The sequence below is a fragment of the Onychomys torridus genome, chromosome 3 (genome assembly GCF_903995425.1).
Source record: "Onychomys torridus chromosome 3, mOncTor1.1, whole genome shotgun sequence".
NCBI classification, from domain to species: domain Eukaryota; kingdom Metazoa; phylum Chordata; class Mammalia; order Rodentia; family Cricetidae; genus Onychomys; species Onychomys torridus.
The window spans coordinates 13,810,703-13,829,258 of NC_050445.1; the positions used below are offsets into that span (position 1 = coordinate 13,810,703).

The following is an 18,556-nucleotide window of genomic DNA, read 5'->3' on the forward strand; positions in this document are numbered from 1 at the left end:
ATCATAGACAGTGGTAAATAATAGTAGCTATCTAACAGAAAGCACTCTCAATGTGTTAAACACAAGGCAATACAACTCATCTTCACGGGAACTCAGTGAGGAAAGTATTATTACTTCAAGTCTGTTTGGCTTAAACATATAGGTTCAAAGTAAATAACCAACTACTGGACTCACAGGAAATGTGGTCCCAGTATAAGCAGCAATTTGCTTTCAGATGGAGAGGAGAAGGGGGGGGGGGGTTGCAGACACATCTGAGAAGTGTGTACAGAAAAGGCCTGAGCCTCTGCAATGATTCTGGTTGTGAGTCTTGACTAATGGTAGGTAGGTCTAAACTCTGTCAACTTCAGTTCATTCTGAGGATGGATACTATCAGCAGACCACCATGGGGTGATTATCAGCACACCCGTGACATTGCAGAAAGGAAGAAGTTTGATTACATAGGACCCTGTTGAGTCTGTCACATTTCTTGGAGCCCTCAGCATAGACCCCACTCTTCCCTTTCCAAAAATACTGTCACAGAGGATAGCCTACAGAAGGTTACAACACTCTTCCTTATGGTTCCAGGGAGTTGGCACTTTCTGCCCAGACACTAAGAACAATGGTCTGAATTGATTTCTGCTGAAGTCACTCACACAGTCTGCTAAGAGTGACACTAAAAGCCAGCCAGGCTCAAGTGATCAGCTAATGGCCCATCTGCTCTGCAATGACCTCAGCTCTTGGGGGAGAATCCCTCGGCCTTCCCAGGGAAAAGCGGCTTAGTCTTCAAAGGCAAAGGAGTTCATTCATTCTGGGCTCCCAAACTGTCACTGTGGATGATCTGTGGTTCCTCTGCATGTTGCAGGCTCTGGACTCGCAGGAGAAGAGGATCAGCTCAGTCATTTAACCTTATTCATTTTCCCCCCCACACCCTACCCTTGTTATTCTGGACACCAGCAATAAATTATCAGATGGGAACACAAGAAACAGACTCTAATGAAGACTTTCTTGAAACCTCAGCTAATGCATTTCTCATCCAGACTTGACATGTATCCATGCAAATTTCACTCCTCCTGGACAAGGCTATAACTATCACGGTGAAAGTTCATGGATTTGTGTTCTAGGAAAGGCAGGAATCTGGGGACAGGAAGAGACTTGCTTTTATGTCCGGAATCCCTAGGAAGAAAATAGAAATATTCACCGAGAACAAGCTTTCCCACTCTGGGTACCTGCTGCCCTCATGAAATGCATGAGGTGGCAGCTGAGTTATTTTATAAATTACAGTGGTGAGGACCCAGGAGCCTTATTTAGTCAACTCTGGGTTCAGATGATTTGCTTTATTTTTAAGAGACTAAAGTACCTAAAACTAACTGGGACTAAATTTTGATCTAAGCTTAACCAAGACGTGTGACAATTAAATTAATTATGAATCCGTGCGTTCCCATTCCTCATCTGTTATATAGATATAATCACACTCTACAGACCTCAACACAGAAAAGACACATGACGTATGGTTGATGTTTTCTTTAACTCTTAGCCAGCTCATTTCTAATTTTGACTTTATTGGATTCTGGAACCCTTAAGTAGCCAAATAATAAACACTAATAGGGAGGGAGGGGTGTGTGTGTGTGTGTGTGTGTGTGTGTGTGTGTGTGTGTGTGTGTTTCATTTGGTATTGGCTTACGTTTCAAATTTAGCAATTAACTATAAGAAGCAGACTTGAAAAACAGGATTGAGCAGGGGCCTACAATAATAATCACTTAGCATTCAATGTATTTATTGAATAAATGAGTGAATGAATTAACAGAAGGCATACTTATGTACAGATTGCTGTCTTTAATTTCTCCAGTGCTGGAAAAGACTCTCTCTGTCTCTGTCTCTCTCTCTCTGTCTCTCTCCCTCTCTCTGTCTCTGTCTCTCTGTCTCTCTATATCTTTTTCTCTCTCTCCCACTGAGGATGTCCACTGAGATGATGACCACTGAGCCAGTGCAGCCTCTGGAGCTTTCAGAAGACATACTGGACAAGTTCGATCCTCACTGCAGCCACTCAGGTAAATGTTCCTTTGGGAATGCTTGTCCTCTAAGCCAAAGAAAGTTTATCTGTCATCCTGCTTTCAGGCAAGTCAGAGAGAAGGCCCCCTGAAACCTGATCGCCTGTGCCTTCTGGTGACAGCCTACACCAGATGGACAGGCAAATAGCCATGAGTCTGTGGGGTCTGCCATGTAAATATTAGCTGAAGTACTGGAGAGAAGTTCATTCGAATTAGAAAGAGACAGAGAGAGGCAGAAAAGCATTGTCCTGTGTTTTGGATGTGACAGAGTCCCAGGCAGAGCATTTTTGAGGCAATAAATGGAATGTGGCAATATAGCTTGTTTCCAGTATTTTCCAGCACACTTAAACCCCATGTGCAGCACCAATAAAATATTTCAAATATCTCTCTTTGCCTATCAAGACAGAATTTTAAATAGCCCTTTTCTGCTTTATTGTCAATCTGTTTCCTTTCCAGAACTGACTTTTTGCATAACCTTTGTAATGAAAACACCAGAAACATTTCTGCATCTACCCATTTCTAAAAATGAGACACTCAGACTTTTGATAGATGGGCCTTTTGCATATTCATAGCCTTTGTTAATGCCTCGTCTGGTTATGACTCATCTTGTCTCCCCTCTCCTCGATTGCCTTTAAGATATTTTATGTTCAAGATTCCTCCAAAAGTAAGGAAAATTACAATTGAAATGAAAGTCAAAATTGAAACAAATGTCTTGCTCTTTATACTAGGTGCCAAGTAGCACCTTGATTTTAGACAGTAGCTCAATAGATTCATATGCAAACTGTGACCCTAGGGACCCACAGCTGGGCAGCACCCATCCTAAGCAACATCATTTAATCAACACCTTTAGTGTGTATAACATGGGGAAGGGCGAATAAACTACTATGTGGTAACAACTTTGAGGAATTGTAGTGTTAGCCAGGTAGACTAGATAGCTGAGAAAAAGCTCCAAGAACCTAGCTTGATCCTTATCAATAATGTGGCCAGATCTGCAAACTGGAAATGATTGTAGAATAACTGTAGACTTAGTGTTGAGATTAAATGAGACAATTTGTTCCAGAATAAAATGAATGTCGAACAACTGACAAAACATAGGCATTGATAAGCTGAGGGAGCCCACATGCTGCAATGAAATGGGTAAAATCTCCCACAACTCCTTCTCTTATTATGTGATCTTCACACAGTGCAGGGCCCTCATGGAGTACAACCTCAATAAGTGTTGATTAGATCGAGACTATTGGGGTGATATCATCAACGTCTTCCAGTTAAAAGAAAAGTATACTATTCAGTGTTGCCAAGGAGAACCATGACATCTGATTTTTGTTCTGGTTATATAGGATGATGGTCGATGATTTTGAATGATTTACTAAAAATTTCTAGTGTAACTTCCTTAAATATATGGACTATGAAAGATTTTCCCAACACACTATAAACAACTTGAAGGCAAGAATAATTTCTTACCATTTTATCCCTAGAATCTAATAAGTGACTTGACAGATACTAGGAGGTTAAGAAATGTTGTCTGAATAGAGTAATGAATGACACAGGGTATGTCTAGACCCACAAAAGTGAAACCAAAGGTTCACATATTTAATCTTCAATATTTTAAAGAAGTTTATCCGAACATTTCCCCCACAGAAACGCATAAAGAGGGGAAGAAAGGTGGGAGCTGGGTACAGCCATACACACCTGTAACCCCAACACATAGGAAGGTGAAGCAAAAATGATCCTAAGCTCAAGGGCATCCTGGGCTACCCAGGGAATTATGGGATGGGATGGGGAGAGTGGAAGGAAAGAACGCAAACAAAGAGAAAAGAGAAGAGAGGTGTGTGGGACAGGGAAGTGCCAAAAGGCTAACCTCAGAACTCCCCACATTCTTTAGAAACACCCACACTGTATCCAAGCCAAAGTTATCAGTTCTTAGAGAAAACATGCAGGTTCTTTGTTGTGTAGCTTCATTGAATCCTAGGAGAACATCTCTTCCCACTAAGTCCATTTGAGTCCATTTATTCAAGAACATATTGAACAAATATGTATTCATGGCTACTGAAATGATCTAAAAAACACAAACTAATAGCAGCAATAATGCAGACATCATCCTTTAAAATATTACCTGAGCAAAGATGGTATTAATATCCAAAAGATAATAAATGATGGTCAGGGCTGTGGTTAAGAAAGTAAGACTGACAATGTTGGAGCCTCCTGCTGATCTGCTGAAAGCTCTGGCTGAGCAATGGCACAGTACGCGGGATTTGAACAGGTGACATGTATCGGATGCACAAAACACATGCACATGGATTTAACATCATCCCCATTTAACCAGTGGAGATGATATCAACACTTCTAGAAAATAAGTCCCAAGTTCTTAGAATCAACAAATGAGAGACTAAGGGTGTGAACTCAGAGTAGTTCAACTTCCATTTAAAGCACACTCGTTGGAGAGGGGTGCAATTAAGAACAAAATTCCCAAAAGGTTGTGATCTTTGTCTCCTTGAAGACTCCATCTGGAGGAGGAGTTTGCAGATTAATCATTTCAGAACAGTGGATTGGGGCTTGAGCAATGGCAGGGAAATGCATAGGAGAGCAGAGCAGACAAAGATGTCTGGTTTAAGATGCAGCTAAGACAAGGCTTTCACGAGGCTAGTGATTGGTCTGGAGTCATCACTCTGAGACCCTGTGATGATGTAACATAGAATCTGGGCTGGAAAGGATCTATTAAACGGGGCTGTGAAAAGTAAAGAGATCCGATAAAAGACAACCTATAAAGAGGAGACTTGCAAAGACACAGGGCACAGGAAGCCCTGTAGATGCTGAAGCCTGACTAGGCAGCCCACAGAGGTAAGGCAAGTAAGAGATTCACTCTCCACTCTAGTGGGGCATTCCAGGATCCAGAGAGTCTCTGTTGTCCACGGCTTGTGGACCTTTAAGGAAAGTGGTTCTTGACTCAAACAGGCTGTGAACAGCTCAAGCCAGTTCTGGAAGCCCTGCTCACATGTTTCTGCTTGCCTTGATGACTCCTGATTTCTCTAAATTTAAGGTTTTACTGGGGGTGGGAGGGATGGTTCAGTGGTTAAGCTCACAGGTCCCAGCCAACATGTAACAGTTCACAACCATCTGTTGACTCTAGTCCCAGGAGAATCCTGATGCCCCTTCTGGCCTCTGCAGGTACTGCATACACAGACATACATGCAGGAGAAAACAAAACCAAAAACAAAACAAAGGCCGGGTGGGTGGTGGCACATGCCTTTAATCCCAGCACTCAGGAGGCAGAGCCAGGCGGATCTCTGTGAGTTCGATGCCAGCCTGGGCCACAGAGTGAGTTCCAGGAGAGGCATAAAGCTACACAGAGAAACCCTGTCTCAAAAAAAAAAAAAAAAAAAAAAACCATGCACGTTTGTCCAATTCTTCCATTGATGAGATAAAAATAAACATGTTTCTTTTTCAGGCCTAATGGCTTCTGTCCCTAACATCGAATGTGGTTAGAGACCCCCAGTTGTGGCTCAAGACTTATTTGTGTTATTCCTTTTCCTCCTTGAAACCAGATGACCTTTCAGACCAGTTCATTAAGGACTGTGACCTCAAAAAGAAGCCGAGAAAGGGGAAGAACGCACAGGCCACTCTGAATGTTGAGTCAGAGCAAAAGAAACCCAGGAGGAAAGATACACCCGCCCTGCATATCCCGCCTTTCATACCAGGTAAGGGGCAAGACACACTGCTCTGCATGGCTGCAAGAACCCACTGCCAGGCTGCACCCATCTCCAAGAACTTCCCTTCAAACATTTGGATTAAAGTCTAAAATACTAAGAGTGCCGTGGAGTAGCATATGTAAACTACAATGTAGAAGTTTTCTCTCAGTAGCAGTGGGGGCTGGTGACAAGGAGGTGCCCTGAGTTTTGGAAATTCAAGGTCACAGGATCAGGAGATTTGGCATCACCAACACAGAGACTAAAGTCCCCACAAGCTTCCAAAGTTACCATGAGTGTCTACATCCAGCAGCAGACACGGGGAGGGTCAGGATGGAGGACTGACGGGGAGGACCACATGAGATGGGTCTCCCTCAGCCCCAGGTGTCACCTGACTGTGGAGGATGCTGGAATGGCACTGGAGCCCCAAGCCCAGAAAAAAAAAAAAGTAACAGTTAACATTTCTACTGCACCATTTCCGAGTGTCCTGTTTGTTTGCCCATCTCCTTTACTTTTGGCCATTAGTTTTGTATCTTTCTACTACTCACAGCATGTTCTAAGGTGACAGTGCACACCTAGGTGAAAGGTGCAGCAAGAAGCAACACTATAATGGAAGTTATTAGGTCAAAACCACAGGTCTGTCTGAGGAGTAATTGTGCAAACGTTCATAAAGGGGGCTATTAACAGAAACATGAAATGATGCAGAATTACCACCATGCAAAGCCTCCCTCCCTACTTGATAGAGGAGGCAACTGGATGAAAACAAGTGAAGGGAGAAGAAGTATAAGAAACCAGGATGAACGTGTGTAGCCCACAGCTTGCAGAACAGAGATATGACCCCTCCTCGCTATAGAGGATGGGCTTCACCTCTGCATCAGCCATGACAAGTCAGAGGTATTTCTCTGCCTTTCTTTCCTGAGATAAGGCACGTGGCAGCAATACCAAGTTCCTCAGTCAAAAGAAAACCAGGCATTAAAAACACCCAATAATAAAAACTATTCTCACTTATTTCCAGGAAACTTTTTTGAAAGCAAATTTGAAAAGCTACATTATTTGCCTTTTCCACCTACCAGTCCACCAGGTACCTAGGCACACCCCTGCAGCATTAGGATCTGTAGACTTGATCCTGTTCCTCTTTCTGCTCCTCTAACCATGCAGGTGTGATCTCAGAACACTTAATTAAAAGATATGATGTCCAAGAGAGAGTTCCGAAGGGTAAAACAGGCCCAGCTCTTCACAATACTGACATGGAACAGAAAAGGCCAAGAAGAAAAGACACACCTGCCCTGCACATGCCTCCTTTTGTCACAGGTAAAAAAAAGGGGGGGAAAGAAGCTGGTATACAATATTCACAAGCGTGATGGGAGCAGATTGGAGCCTTACCATCTGGAGGTGTGAGGGGCATGGCCTGCGTCCAGCCCAGCAAGCTGTGTCATACTCAGGTACCCCAGGGAGGAGTGCATTTACTGCTGCCTTCCAGGTTTTCCTTCATTGGCAATTCCCCAGGGCCGACATGAGGGTGGAAGAGGCTCAGAAATAACTCCTGCTTCAGCAGACCTGGTCAAATTCACTGAGCCAGTGAAACAGAAGTGTCAGTGGGACCTTGAGAATAGGTGAAATCCCTGCTTCCCCACCTTAGGTGGATTGTGCATGTTATGGCTGATGGATGATTTCCCAAATTCTAGGGACTAATTTTCAAGAGAGGAGACAGAGATAGAGGAAGAAAGAGAGGAGATGCACAGATATTGATAGCTATCTTAATATGTGTCAGATAATTACACACACCAAAAAAAAATGTAATGAGGTATTGTCCTTGTGCCTGGGAAGTTCACACACAAGTTGGGGAGTGAATGAGGAATGAAGTGAGTGTGCTCCCAATTAGACTAGGAGTCTACTGCTTGCCTTCCTGCTTGCTCACTTGCTTGTGTGCTCGCTCAGCCCACACAGCTTTGGAAACTAGCCATTCTGAACTCTGACTGGATGCATCCTCCTCACATATTTCACACATATCGATAGTACGGGAAAGTTAGAATGCACAGCAGTCCATCCTGGCACTATCTCCATTCTTCCCGTGAGTACTTATCTGGTAGTACTTAGCTTCTGAGAATTAGTACTGGAGGAAAGTCCACAATCACATCAACAAACAGATCATCTGATATCTGCTGGGACACATAAAACAAGGCATCAAGCTAGGAAGGGAATGCTCCAGGGAGGTGAAGAGGGAAAATTCTCTCGGATACACAACTTTACATCTTCATGCAAGCCTGCTGATGCCTTCCTTCCTGAATACTCAGTTATGATCCCATGACAATGGATGAGGCCTGCATCCTACCTGTATCCCAAAGGAGCAGCCTCCCTACTGAGTCAAAACTGCTGATCAAGGACTGTAGTGTCCACAAGGTGTTGTATATACAAAGGCTCTACAGACTGTGAAATTCCTTGAGTCAGTGAGGCTTTGTTGTAAGTACCTTCTGTGGCAGTCACTGCTGTACAGTCCTGGCTTTCCCTACTGTAGTAGCTGAGGTTCTTTATTTCTGGAGTCTTTTAGTATGTAAAGAATTGGCAGTAACCACAACACTAGTTAAGCTAAAAAGGATGGAGATTTTGGCAGGTATTCAGAAAGACTCATGCTGGTTCTAATAAGGGTGTCGAGAGAAGCTCACAGGCAAACACACCGTAGAGACATCTCTCATTAACCCTTGGCAAATGGAAACTGGACAAGGATTCGCTCTCCCTTCTAAATCTCGTGCTAACCATCTCACTCCCTTAGGTTAATGAGCTTATTTGACAAGTCCAACTGCCTGAATAGACCCTCTAAGGCTTCCCTGCCAGGCCTAGGCTTTGTTTGAATTTGGCCCACAGTTGCCAGCAATCCATCTTGAAAACTGCATGGCAGGGAGCATTGTTTGTGATTGGTCAGACGCAGGTACCAAGAACTGCTTAAGAGAGGAAGAAGTACTTTAGTTTACGTCGGTGGCAGAAAGAGCCAAAGAAAAGAAAGACAGCGGCGCAGCAGGAAAGAGTGAACACCAACAGGCCAGTTGGAGGCCAGAAATGGAAACGGAGCGCACACACAGAGGAAAGAGCGGAACCTCCTCTGAAAATAGCAAATGTCTGCTCTGCCGAGGGGAAGATCCCCTGAGTTTGGTCAGGGCTCCCCAAGGTCTGAGGAGCATATACTTAATGCAGATAGCTAAGTCTGAATGATGTCTAGGTGGGATCTTGCTCAGAAACAGCATGATGAACACCCCACAAAGACCCAGGACTAGAAACCCTGACCCAACACACTAAAGCTTCCTGAACTCTAAATTCTGCTCTATACAGAAAAAGAGGAGTTGGTAGTTGCTAGATCTTACTACGTCTGAGTCTTATACTAGGTGGTGGGTGTGGGGGATTGCTGGAAAGTCAAAGCTGCTCAAGCATTCCTACAGTGCCTAGTGGTTTTTAGCAGAGGTTCTAGAGGGTATTCTTAGAACATTAAAGAATGTAGGCCTGGGCTTGGGAGATGGTTCAGTGGATGAAGTGTAGGACCTGAGTTTAGATCTCTAGATCCTTGCTCTTTCATCTGGGTGGGGGCATGGAGGCCTGCCTTTACCCCCAAGGCTTAGGAAATAGAGACGAGGGATGTCAAAGGCAAGCTGGCTAGCTAGATAAGCTGAATTGTTCAGTTTTGGGTTCAGTGAGAGACTCTGCAACAGCATATAAAGTGGAGAGTGATTATGGAAGATACTTGATATAAAGTTCTTGCCTCTACACACACACGTGCACACATGTAGCTGCAAAACATATAGACTCACATGCATGTATACACACACATGAAAAATTAAAGGGAAAAAGGGTTTGAAGATCAACGTCTCTCTAAAGGCACAAGTCTCTTTTGCAACATCGAGCCCTAGAGGAAATGCAATTTATTTTCCCCAACTGGATAAGCTGAGACTTGGGTGGGTTGAATGAGCTCCTCAGTGGCGCCTGATGACCAAGGAAGCGCTCTGGCTTTAGTGTCTCCCTCCATTCTGGGACATAGTCCTGACTCCTCAGGAGAACAGAAACCAGGAGAAAGACACATCCCACAGTGGGTTGTCCTCAAGCCATCAACAAGGACAAAAGAAGCAATGGTCACAGGTATCCATCCCTATATGGATCCTCTGAACAGGATACCCAGATAGTCAAGACTATTCTGAGCTTCTTTACAAGTCATCCTTCTGACACTGTGACAAAGTACCAGAGAAAGTCAACTTCAGAAGAGGAATGTTTTCATTTGACTCAAGTCTTCAGAGCTTTAATCCACAGCTGCTTGGCTTTGCTGCCTTTGAGCCTGTGGTAGGAAGGAACACTGCAAAGTGAAGTGCATGGTGGATCAAAGTCCTTCACCTTGTAGTAGTTGGGAAGAAAACAGAAAGACAGGATGGGGATGGGCTGCCCATGCCTTTCAAGGGCATTCCCCCAATGGTCTCATTTCCTTCTGATAGGCCTGCATCCTAACAACGCCACCACCACCTCCTGACCTCACCAGTAACTGGGAGCTCTGTTAAGAGCCTGAACACAATACATACCATATCTTTTCCTTATGTAATATTCCAACCAGTGTTTCACATGTTGATATAAAGTGGCAGCTCATTTAGCACATGAAATTATGTTCTGTGCCCCTGTGGGCAGGTTGTTCCACTTCAGGAAGGGCCAGCCTTTACCACTGAATATGTTCCTGTTATTATTGCTGTCCCAGAGCCTCCTCCCCACCTTCTGGCCCAGATTTTCTAGACCTACATTTCAAGGGTACCCAAAGTAACTAGAAAGTTGCTGAACACAGGAATTTAAATATTTTTTGCCAATTTTAAATTACCCAAGTCCATCAGCATAGCTAATTCTACATGCTGCTGGCATACTATCTTTAATTATAAATAAAAATTTAACTCTATGCCTCTGTTATGAGAGACAATTTCTCCAAATGTGCTTTATAAGTGATTTATGCAAAAGCTTTGGCTTTAGCCAGATTTGAAATTGTTTTTCTCCTCCAATAATTACTAGCTAACTGGTTAAAAATATAAACAAACTAAGAATTGAATCAAATGACTAGTCATTAAGACCTGCACATAGTTTTCATTAATTTGCTGGTGTTGAATGGAGGCCAGGGATGTGGAAAAGCCCCATGCAGAGCACAACTTCATTCCCCAAGTTCAGATCGTTAGGAAGTGTTGTGTGGATGCAAGGTCTCCACTGAGAGGAGTGGAAATAGGCTGTGCAAGGCTGCACGTGGGGCACATGCCTAGGAACTAGAGGAAAATGACAGAAATTACCAAGGACTAGGCTTGACCCGGGGTTCAGGTGTCATTTCTTAAAATGGCCCTACTGTTTGTCACAGAACAGGCAGGACCACCCAAGTCTCCTTTGTTGGTCTTTTCTGAACTGATCAGCCCTGAAAAATTATACTCCAAAAAGAAAAAAAGGAAGAAAGTGAAAGAGAAGAAGAAAGAAAGAGAAAGATAGGGAAAAAAAAAAAGAAATTAAATCTTCTGAATTTCACAGGCCAGGGAGTCGTTTGAAGAACAACTTCGTATTTTGTCTAAGTAAGGACTAATCTAACATCTCTACATTTTGTAAAAAATGGGGATATTTTAATTCTATCTCCAAACAAAGAATTGCTCTAAGGTGTGGCCATACCATGTGTGAACATACACTGCACTCTAGATTCTTCCCTTTGCTCTTAAGTATGTGGACTCTGTCATCCAAGACAGTCAGAGATCAATATTTTCTCTGGTGCTTTCACATTTGCCTTTATATGTCTTATTCTTCCTTTCCAAAGAGAAATAAACTAGCAAATTACAGAAAAATAAAACAGAAAACAAACAAACAAAAAAAAACATCATTTAGTTGATCATAGATGTGGCTTTAAATTTTTTATAATATGTGTTTATGAATTGGGGGTATCAAGGAGCACATGTTCTCCACGGGCCCATGGAGGTCAGAGGACAACTTACAGGAATTATTCTCTCCTTCCACTGCATGAGTCCTGGTGGTCAGACTCGGGCTGCCAGGATTGATGGGAAGCCCCTTTATTCCTTGAGCCACATCACTGACCCTCAGAGGTGACCTTTTGCGAGCCATGTTACAAATATCTTATTAATTGACACAAAGCCTCTTTGTAATGAGTATTAGTGTCTCTGTTTACACTTGAGAACAGAACATTTCCACAAAACATTACTTTGCCCAGTTTAGATGAAAGGAGTGGCTGAGCCAAAGCCCCCAACAGCAGGTCTCCTAAATCCCTGTGAACATGGGCTGTGGCTTAGGGCCTCTGTCTCCCCTTGCATCCAGAGTAGTGTCCTCTTGAACACCTCTACGGTGGCCAAATAAGGCCACTTGGTTTTCTCCCCTACACAGAAACATTTCTGGGTCACTATGCCTTTGAGAGTAGTCTTGGTGCTCCGGGGCTCTCTGATATTTCCATTGGCCATTCCTAATTGTAGGTCTTCATTGTGTTTTGCAGGTTTGACTCTGCTCGGAGATGAGAGCCCCAGAGTGATTATGGAAGACGATGAAAAGGATAGCGACCCAGTAGCTATTTAAAGACATCTCCCCCGAGATTGCGTGCAAATAGGTTAGATTGGTTCCCTATGGTGACCTAGAGGAAAAAAATAGATTTGTCTCTGCTCTCATTTTGTCCTAGTGTGACTCTAAGATCTAGACGCCTCCTCCCCAGGAGACCGACTGGTCAGCTTACCAGTCACCTCCTTATCTTTCCTCCTGGGCTGCTTTCCAGCCCTACTTCTTGAACTTCCCTTTTTCCATTCAGTGAGAAGGATATTTTTCTTAAGAGACAAAGGTGAGAGCTCAGGGCTCAGTGTCTGCAAGCAAAGAACATGAATGAGAAGGGGTCCTTCCTCCTGGCTAAGTGGCTGGGCAGAGTCTGACTCAGCATCAACCACACCCATGCAGGAGTCCCCCAGGGCCACTGCAGCCAGTAAGACTGGTGAAAACATTTGATTTCTAGCTCACGGAATGTTCTGATGAAATGGTTTTTCATTTCTTCCTTTCTACATTGTGAGTCAAATTCTGGTCACACTCTGAAGATCCTCGTTACAGATGCTGTAAAGGTTCAAGAGGAAGGAGCCAGTCCACCATGCCACCACTGAAGACGGTGGAGGCCGAGAGTGCTGGTCTGTGTAGAAGGTCTTATATTTAATTTTGTTGTTAAAAATGAGAGTTCTTAACTATGTCGGTTGTCTTGACAATTGTGAATTGTGTCATAAGTGAGTCATCACTAATGGTAGGTAAATAAATACCAGTGGTTGTGAGGAATTTATTTTTAAAAAAAATTTAAGGCCAGTTGAAAGTTGTTCTGATCTTTTCATCATCTCACTTACTTAGACTCCAAGACACTTTCTTATATCCGAGGTGGTGTGATTTAGTGAACATGGGTGTGCATTTAGCTCCAGTGTAGCCAGCAATCTCTGTGTGCCTGTGGGAGCTTTGCATATAGACTTCATCCACCAAACAGCTGACAGGGGAAATGTGAAAAGTATTAAACGGAAGAAAAGCAGACAACCTAGTGCTCAGACCCAAGAAGGGGAGCATGGGACAGTTCTGTATATACTCGAGTTCTGGCTGTTATCCTTTCTGTCCTTCTGTTCTCCTCACAAGGATGTAAAAGATGCAAGACACTTCAGAAATAAAGATACTTCTGCACACATCCCTGTGTCCTGGAACATCTCTCCTAATACCCCACTTGCTTAGAATTATAAAGAACAAAGTTTGACAAATGAACAACCACAAACCTTGCACTATTTGGCTTTGGTTTGCTCATGTTTTTGTTTGGCCCATAAAGATTTTTTTAAGTTAATTAAATTAGCTGTTAATATTTAAGAATCAAATCCAGAAAATCTATATGGAATTCTAGATTTTATTTTCTCTTGAGAAAGTGTTTGGAGAACTGACAGTTCTAGGAAGGCTGGGCTCTAACTAAAATGTGCCAATCCTATGAATACTGCGTTCTGTATACAATTCTAGAAGGCTTGAACATGCCCCTTTTGGAGACCTGTTCTACCCTAGCTGCTGACCCCATTGACTTCACGCTACATGAAGTCTAAAGCTTCATGACTCTAAACCTTTTCTGGAAGTTTAGAGCCCTAGCTAAATAAGTTAGTAAAGACATACAACCTATTCCCAGGAACTTTTTGTCTTCTTGATCCAAGCAATTCCAGTTTGGGGGAAGGAGTGTAAGTCTGTGACCACATTGCTGATTGAAGCATAAACAATGACAAGGGCCACTATAAAGGTTTCAAGCAGTCCAAAGCAATTAGAAGCAAGTGAACAGCAGTATTAGTGCACCAACAACAGAATGATTTGCAGAAGGTTTCTCACTAAGAAAACACAGATGTACTCTTGTCTTATTAGATCTTCTGTTTAAACATGGAATACACCTGCAGTCATGCCTGCAGGGTGTGCTTAAGGATTCCTGGTAGTTTGTGAAAGCACCCATCATTTCTGGTGGGAATAAACTGCCTGTACTAAAAGCAAGAGTCTTGGATTCCAGTCCCAACTATGTGACCCTGAGCAAACCCCTGGAGCTCTGAGTTTGAAAATAAGGATAATGGTCCTTATTTTACTTTCTTTGTAGTTTGAGAGTCAGAATGTAGATAAGGGGTTTTGTAAGTTAAAATGCCCACCCACTGTAAGCTGGGAGGATTTGAGCAGGGATGGTGCCTTTCTGTGGATAAACCCCACCTGCCCTAATATTGAGCTGTGAGCAGTTATGAAGAACTGATTGGGCACATCTGAAAGGTCTCAAGTGGGTAGAGCCTGCCACCTGTGCAGCCTTCGTAGCAATGTCTGCCTTCTCTTTGGGAGAAGCTGGCTCTTGTGACAGAGTCCCAGCCTCTATGGGAAGGGGCAAAGCCAGATAAATTACAGGCAAACATGGATGCCACTGTAGTGATGTGGGATGAAGCCAATCCTCCCTCAAGCCCCTTGTCCCACATGTCCTTTTCTGAGTAGTAGATTGGGCGTTTAGTGACTAGACCTGTCTGTAGTTCCCTGTATACTGTACATTCCCTCCAGTCAAACGGTGGTGCTAATAGCAAATGTGTTTCAGGCACCACTCAGAAAGCAGGTTCAAACCGAAGAAGCAGTTGGCCATTCATTCTTTCTGAAGGCATCGTCAGTGAACCCGAGCTCACTGAAATGAGGACACACCACATGTGAGAGTGAGCTCTCTTTCAAAAGCACTGTCCAGATAGCCTTTAACAGTTGTTGACTGAGGTCACACGGCCAGCTTCTAATGCCCAATTATTACTTGGAGAGTCAGAAGAGGTGCTATAGGGTAGGACAGAACTGTGAAGAAAGAGAGCAGGGTTTTCTTTTAACGACATTTGGGTCAGTTTTTCTTCCCTGGCCTGTGGCACCCAAGTTGCCCTTTTTAAGAAGAGGAGACCGAGTTAGCATGCAGTTGTGGAAAGAAGTTCAGAAAGCAATTATTTTTTGCCAGCTATGAGGCTGACCACATGATGGGTTTGGTGGAACCTCTATCATCCCCTGTGAGTGAAGCTTTCTTGCCACTGTGATTCAAGAATGTGAAAGTGATACTCACAAGAGGTCCCAAATCAGTGAGTAGAGACACAGGCAGTGGGCAGCTGAGAATGCCCTAGGGATCCCACACACCCAGGATCTCCTTCAATCTATCATTTCTGTAGATGTTCTGAACATGATTTTGAACCCCCAAATCAAGCCAGAAGACTGTGCACAGGTCTTCTCTTTGAAGGCATCTTCTCTGGACCCAAGCTCATTGAGATAAGGAGGCACCACTTGTGAGAGTTACCTCTTTTTCAAAGGCACCAGCCATGGTCTTTCTTTAAATCAAAACAGACTTTAATAGCATTTGGAAAAATCACATGTTGTTGGCAACAAACTCAGACCTGGAATATCCAAGATACCAACCTACTTTCTCAAGAAGAAAAGAATGGGTGTTTCCTAAGATAAGAACAATTCCAAGATACCCTAAATGAAATCCTATGTGCAGAAAGTGTTGGAGGAGAGAGGAGCCAATCAGCTGACAGTTCTGGGCAAAAACAACAAAAGACTCTTCCACACTCCTGAATATTCGGTAAAACCCAGTTTCAAATCCTAGGCTGCATGTCAGTACTTATTATCATGTCTCACAACTACAACCAAACCAGAATAAGATTCCTTCTCCCTCTGCATTGTCCCCATGTCCCTAAGGCTTTCTCCATGTCCAGGGGTACTGCTATCAGACTACAAGGTCAGTGTAGTATAGGTTCCATGTGAATAACACATTGTTTTCAACTCCAAATTTTCAATGCAGAAATACTCTTTTCAAATTACTTTTATTACATTGTGCATGCAGTGTGTGTGTGTGTGTGTGTGTGTGTGTGTGTGTGTGTGTGTGTGTTTGTGTGTTTGTGTAGTATATGTAGGTGAGAGGACTTGCAGGGGACTGGCCTCTGTTCTCTTCTTCCACTGTGTTGGTTCCTGGGATTAAACTCAGGTTGGAAATCTTGGCCACAAGCACCTTTACCCACTGAGCCATCTCACCAGCCTTTTAGAAACACTCTTAGCTAGAAGTCCAAGGGACAGCTTTCCAACCATTGTCTCACCCTGTACCTGGTGGCAGAGATAACCTTGACCAGAACCTGGATCTTTTCTGCCCAGCATCTGTAAGGGAACAAGAAACCTTTAATTTCAGTGATTTTCTCAGCCTCTACTTTTGGGAACCTAAAGTAGGTCCTTCCAGCAAGATGATATTCCTCAAAGGAAGTCACAGGAGACAAAATAACAGGAAATGAAAGGCAAATTTGTTCATCCTAATGTTCCTCTTCCTCTTGATGCTAAAGATCTGCCCTGTGGGCTGGCTAGCTAGATAGATAGGAACACTGCTCTCTGAGTCCTTGTCTGCTCTTTTCCTACATGCTTCATGTAATCCTTAATAGCAATTTGTAAAAAGTCAAATAAGACCCAAGGAACCGAGAGTCAAGGCAGTCCAGGTGAGAGTCCAGGGGTCTGACTAGCCCAATGCTGTTCGTGTGTTCATGTTGTTTGGGATTCTGAGACTCTTCCTTTGAAGCAGGGTCCAGGGCACAGTGGAGGCTAAGAGATCATTCAATAATCCAGAAAGTCAATTATGTAAGCAGCTTATAAGTCATAAGTCACCTTCTGTCGTGGTTGGATCTAAAATGCCCCCTGTTACTGGTGTGTGAATGCTAGGTCACCAGTATGTGGCACTGTTTTGGGAGGTTCTGGAAACTTTATGAGATGGGGCCTTGCCAATATTGGTTATGCCCTTGGGGACTGTTTCTTGCTCTGGCATCTTCTTGTTTGTCCCTTTCTCTGGTTCCTGTCTTTCATGAGGTAACCTGCCTCCTCCTTCACCTGTTTCCATAGCCACAATGATGGATTTCACCATGGGTCCAGAATCAATCGATGCACTATGGAATGAATTCTCTGAATATGTATGTAACCCTAAATAAATCTTCTCTTGAGTGTTTTTGGATGTGGAGAGTAGGAATGTAGCTAATGCAGTGAGGAAAGTAGCTAATACACCCGCTATATCTTGAATTTTGAATGCATAAATATACAAATAAAGGTATCAGACTTTGCAAGGGGTCAAATAGAATCATTGCTATAGGACACCATATTTTAAGATATGGCAACACTTCTTTGGTCTTCTGACTATACCTTACTATGGAGTGCCTATTCTCTACTATGCAGCCAGAGTCACTTTTATGTGCAAATCTGACCATGTTAGACACTCTCTAACTGCCTTCTCTTGCTTAGAATAAGGGCAGGAATCTCAAACTTGAGTCATGCTCCCTCCATTCAACTGTGGGCTCCAGTGCCATCGACCACTGCAGAGAATCCTTCTCTCTCTCTCTCTCTCTCTCTCTCTCTCTCTCTCTCTCTCTCTCTGCCTCTCAATCCTGCATCCCAGCTTCTCACCACCCAAGTGAAGTCTTAGTTATTCTCCCGAGTTCAACACACTCCCTCTCCCTTTTCTTTTGACCAGAGCAGGGTTCATGAAACAGCACACTTTTTACTTCACAGGTCTTACTGCATTGTATGATTGCTCATTATAACTGGTTAACATTTCCCTCCCCACTGTTGGAAAAGGACCAAGGGTAGAGAGACTATCTGGATTCACAACACTTGCTCCTCTACTTGGGGAAAGTTGTAAACACTTCAGAATGTCATCAGGTGAGTAAATTAATGAACTAACTGACAAATAGCCAGGCAAGGTGGCTCCAGGTTGCACGGCCATCTGAGCAACTGCAGGATCAGGATCGCAAGGTCACTAACTCCTGCTATAGACAAGACCCATCATGATGGATCAGAAGGCAAATATCACTCACAGTAAGCTGGTCTGCTTCCTGAACCCTGTGTCATCTCTAAAGCACCAGGAAAATAGATTTACATTTTCATACCCTTGAGCCCTCAGTGGGTAGTTTGGCCAATTCATAAGATTCCTTTGAGTCATCTTCCCCATTATCCTAATCTGAAGCGTTTGGTTTCTTTTTAATAGCACTAATCTCTTCTGAAACATTCCCCTCCTTAGCTGCATCTGTGCATAGGATTTTTTGATCAAACCACAAGTTTCTTCAAGTTTAGCTGCTCTGTTGTTTTTGATCCCAAATATCATTATAAGCACGGCTAAAAATAGCCAGCAATAACCACACCTCAGCCTGGATGCTGGTTGCTGTGATATTTCCTCCATCACATTAACGAATCCATCAAATTTAAATTCAGCCTCATACAAAATATCAGGGCAAGAACAAAATGTAAACAAGTTCTGAGTGATATTGTAATACTACAATCTGTAGTTTAATTTCCAAGAGTTCTCAT

The 18,556-nt window shown here is 43.3% G+C and overlaps 1 protein-coding gene across 1 annotated transcript; it reads left to right on the plus strand.

Annotated features, from left to right (window-relative positions):
* Positions 1-1,881: 1,881 nt before the first annotated feature.
* Positions 1,882-13,387, plus strand: Ppp1r17 (protein phosphatase 1 regulatory subunit 17). The gene is made up of 4 exons (XM_036182243.1): positions 1,882-2,027; positions 5,570-5,722; positions 6,869-7,021; positions 12,195-13,387. The coding sequence occupies exons 1-4, from the start codon at positions 1,934-1,936 to the stop codon at positions 12,272-12,274; spliced, it is 480 nt and encodes a 159-aa protein (XP_036038136.1). The 5' UTR covers positions 1,882-1,933; the 3' UTR covers positions 12,275-13,387.
* The last annotated feature ends 5,169 nt before the right edge of the window (positions 13,388-18,556 follow it).

Excerpts from the sequence above, each read along its gene's own strand:
- Ppp1r17 (XM_036182243.1), top strand. The coding sequence starts at position 1,934 with ATGTCCACTGAGATGATGACCACTGAGCCAGTGCAGCCTCTGGAGCTT. Across the intron at positions 5,723-6,868 it reads TATCCCGCCTTTCATACCAG|GTGTGATCTCAGAACACTTA; the intron begins GTAAGGGGCAAG and ends CTAACCATGCAG. Across the intron at positions 7,022-12,194 it reads CATGCCTCCTTTTGTCACAG|GTTTGACTCTGCTCGGAGAT; the intron begins GTAAAAAAAAGG and ends TGTGTTTTGCAG.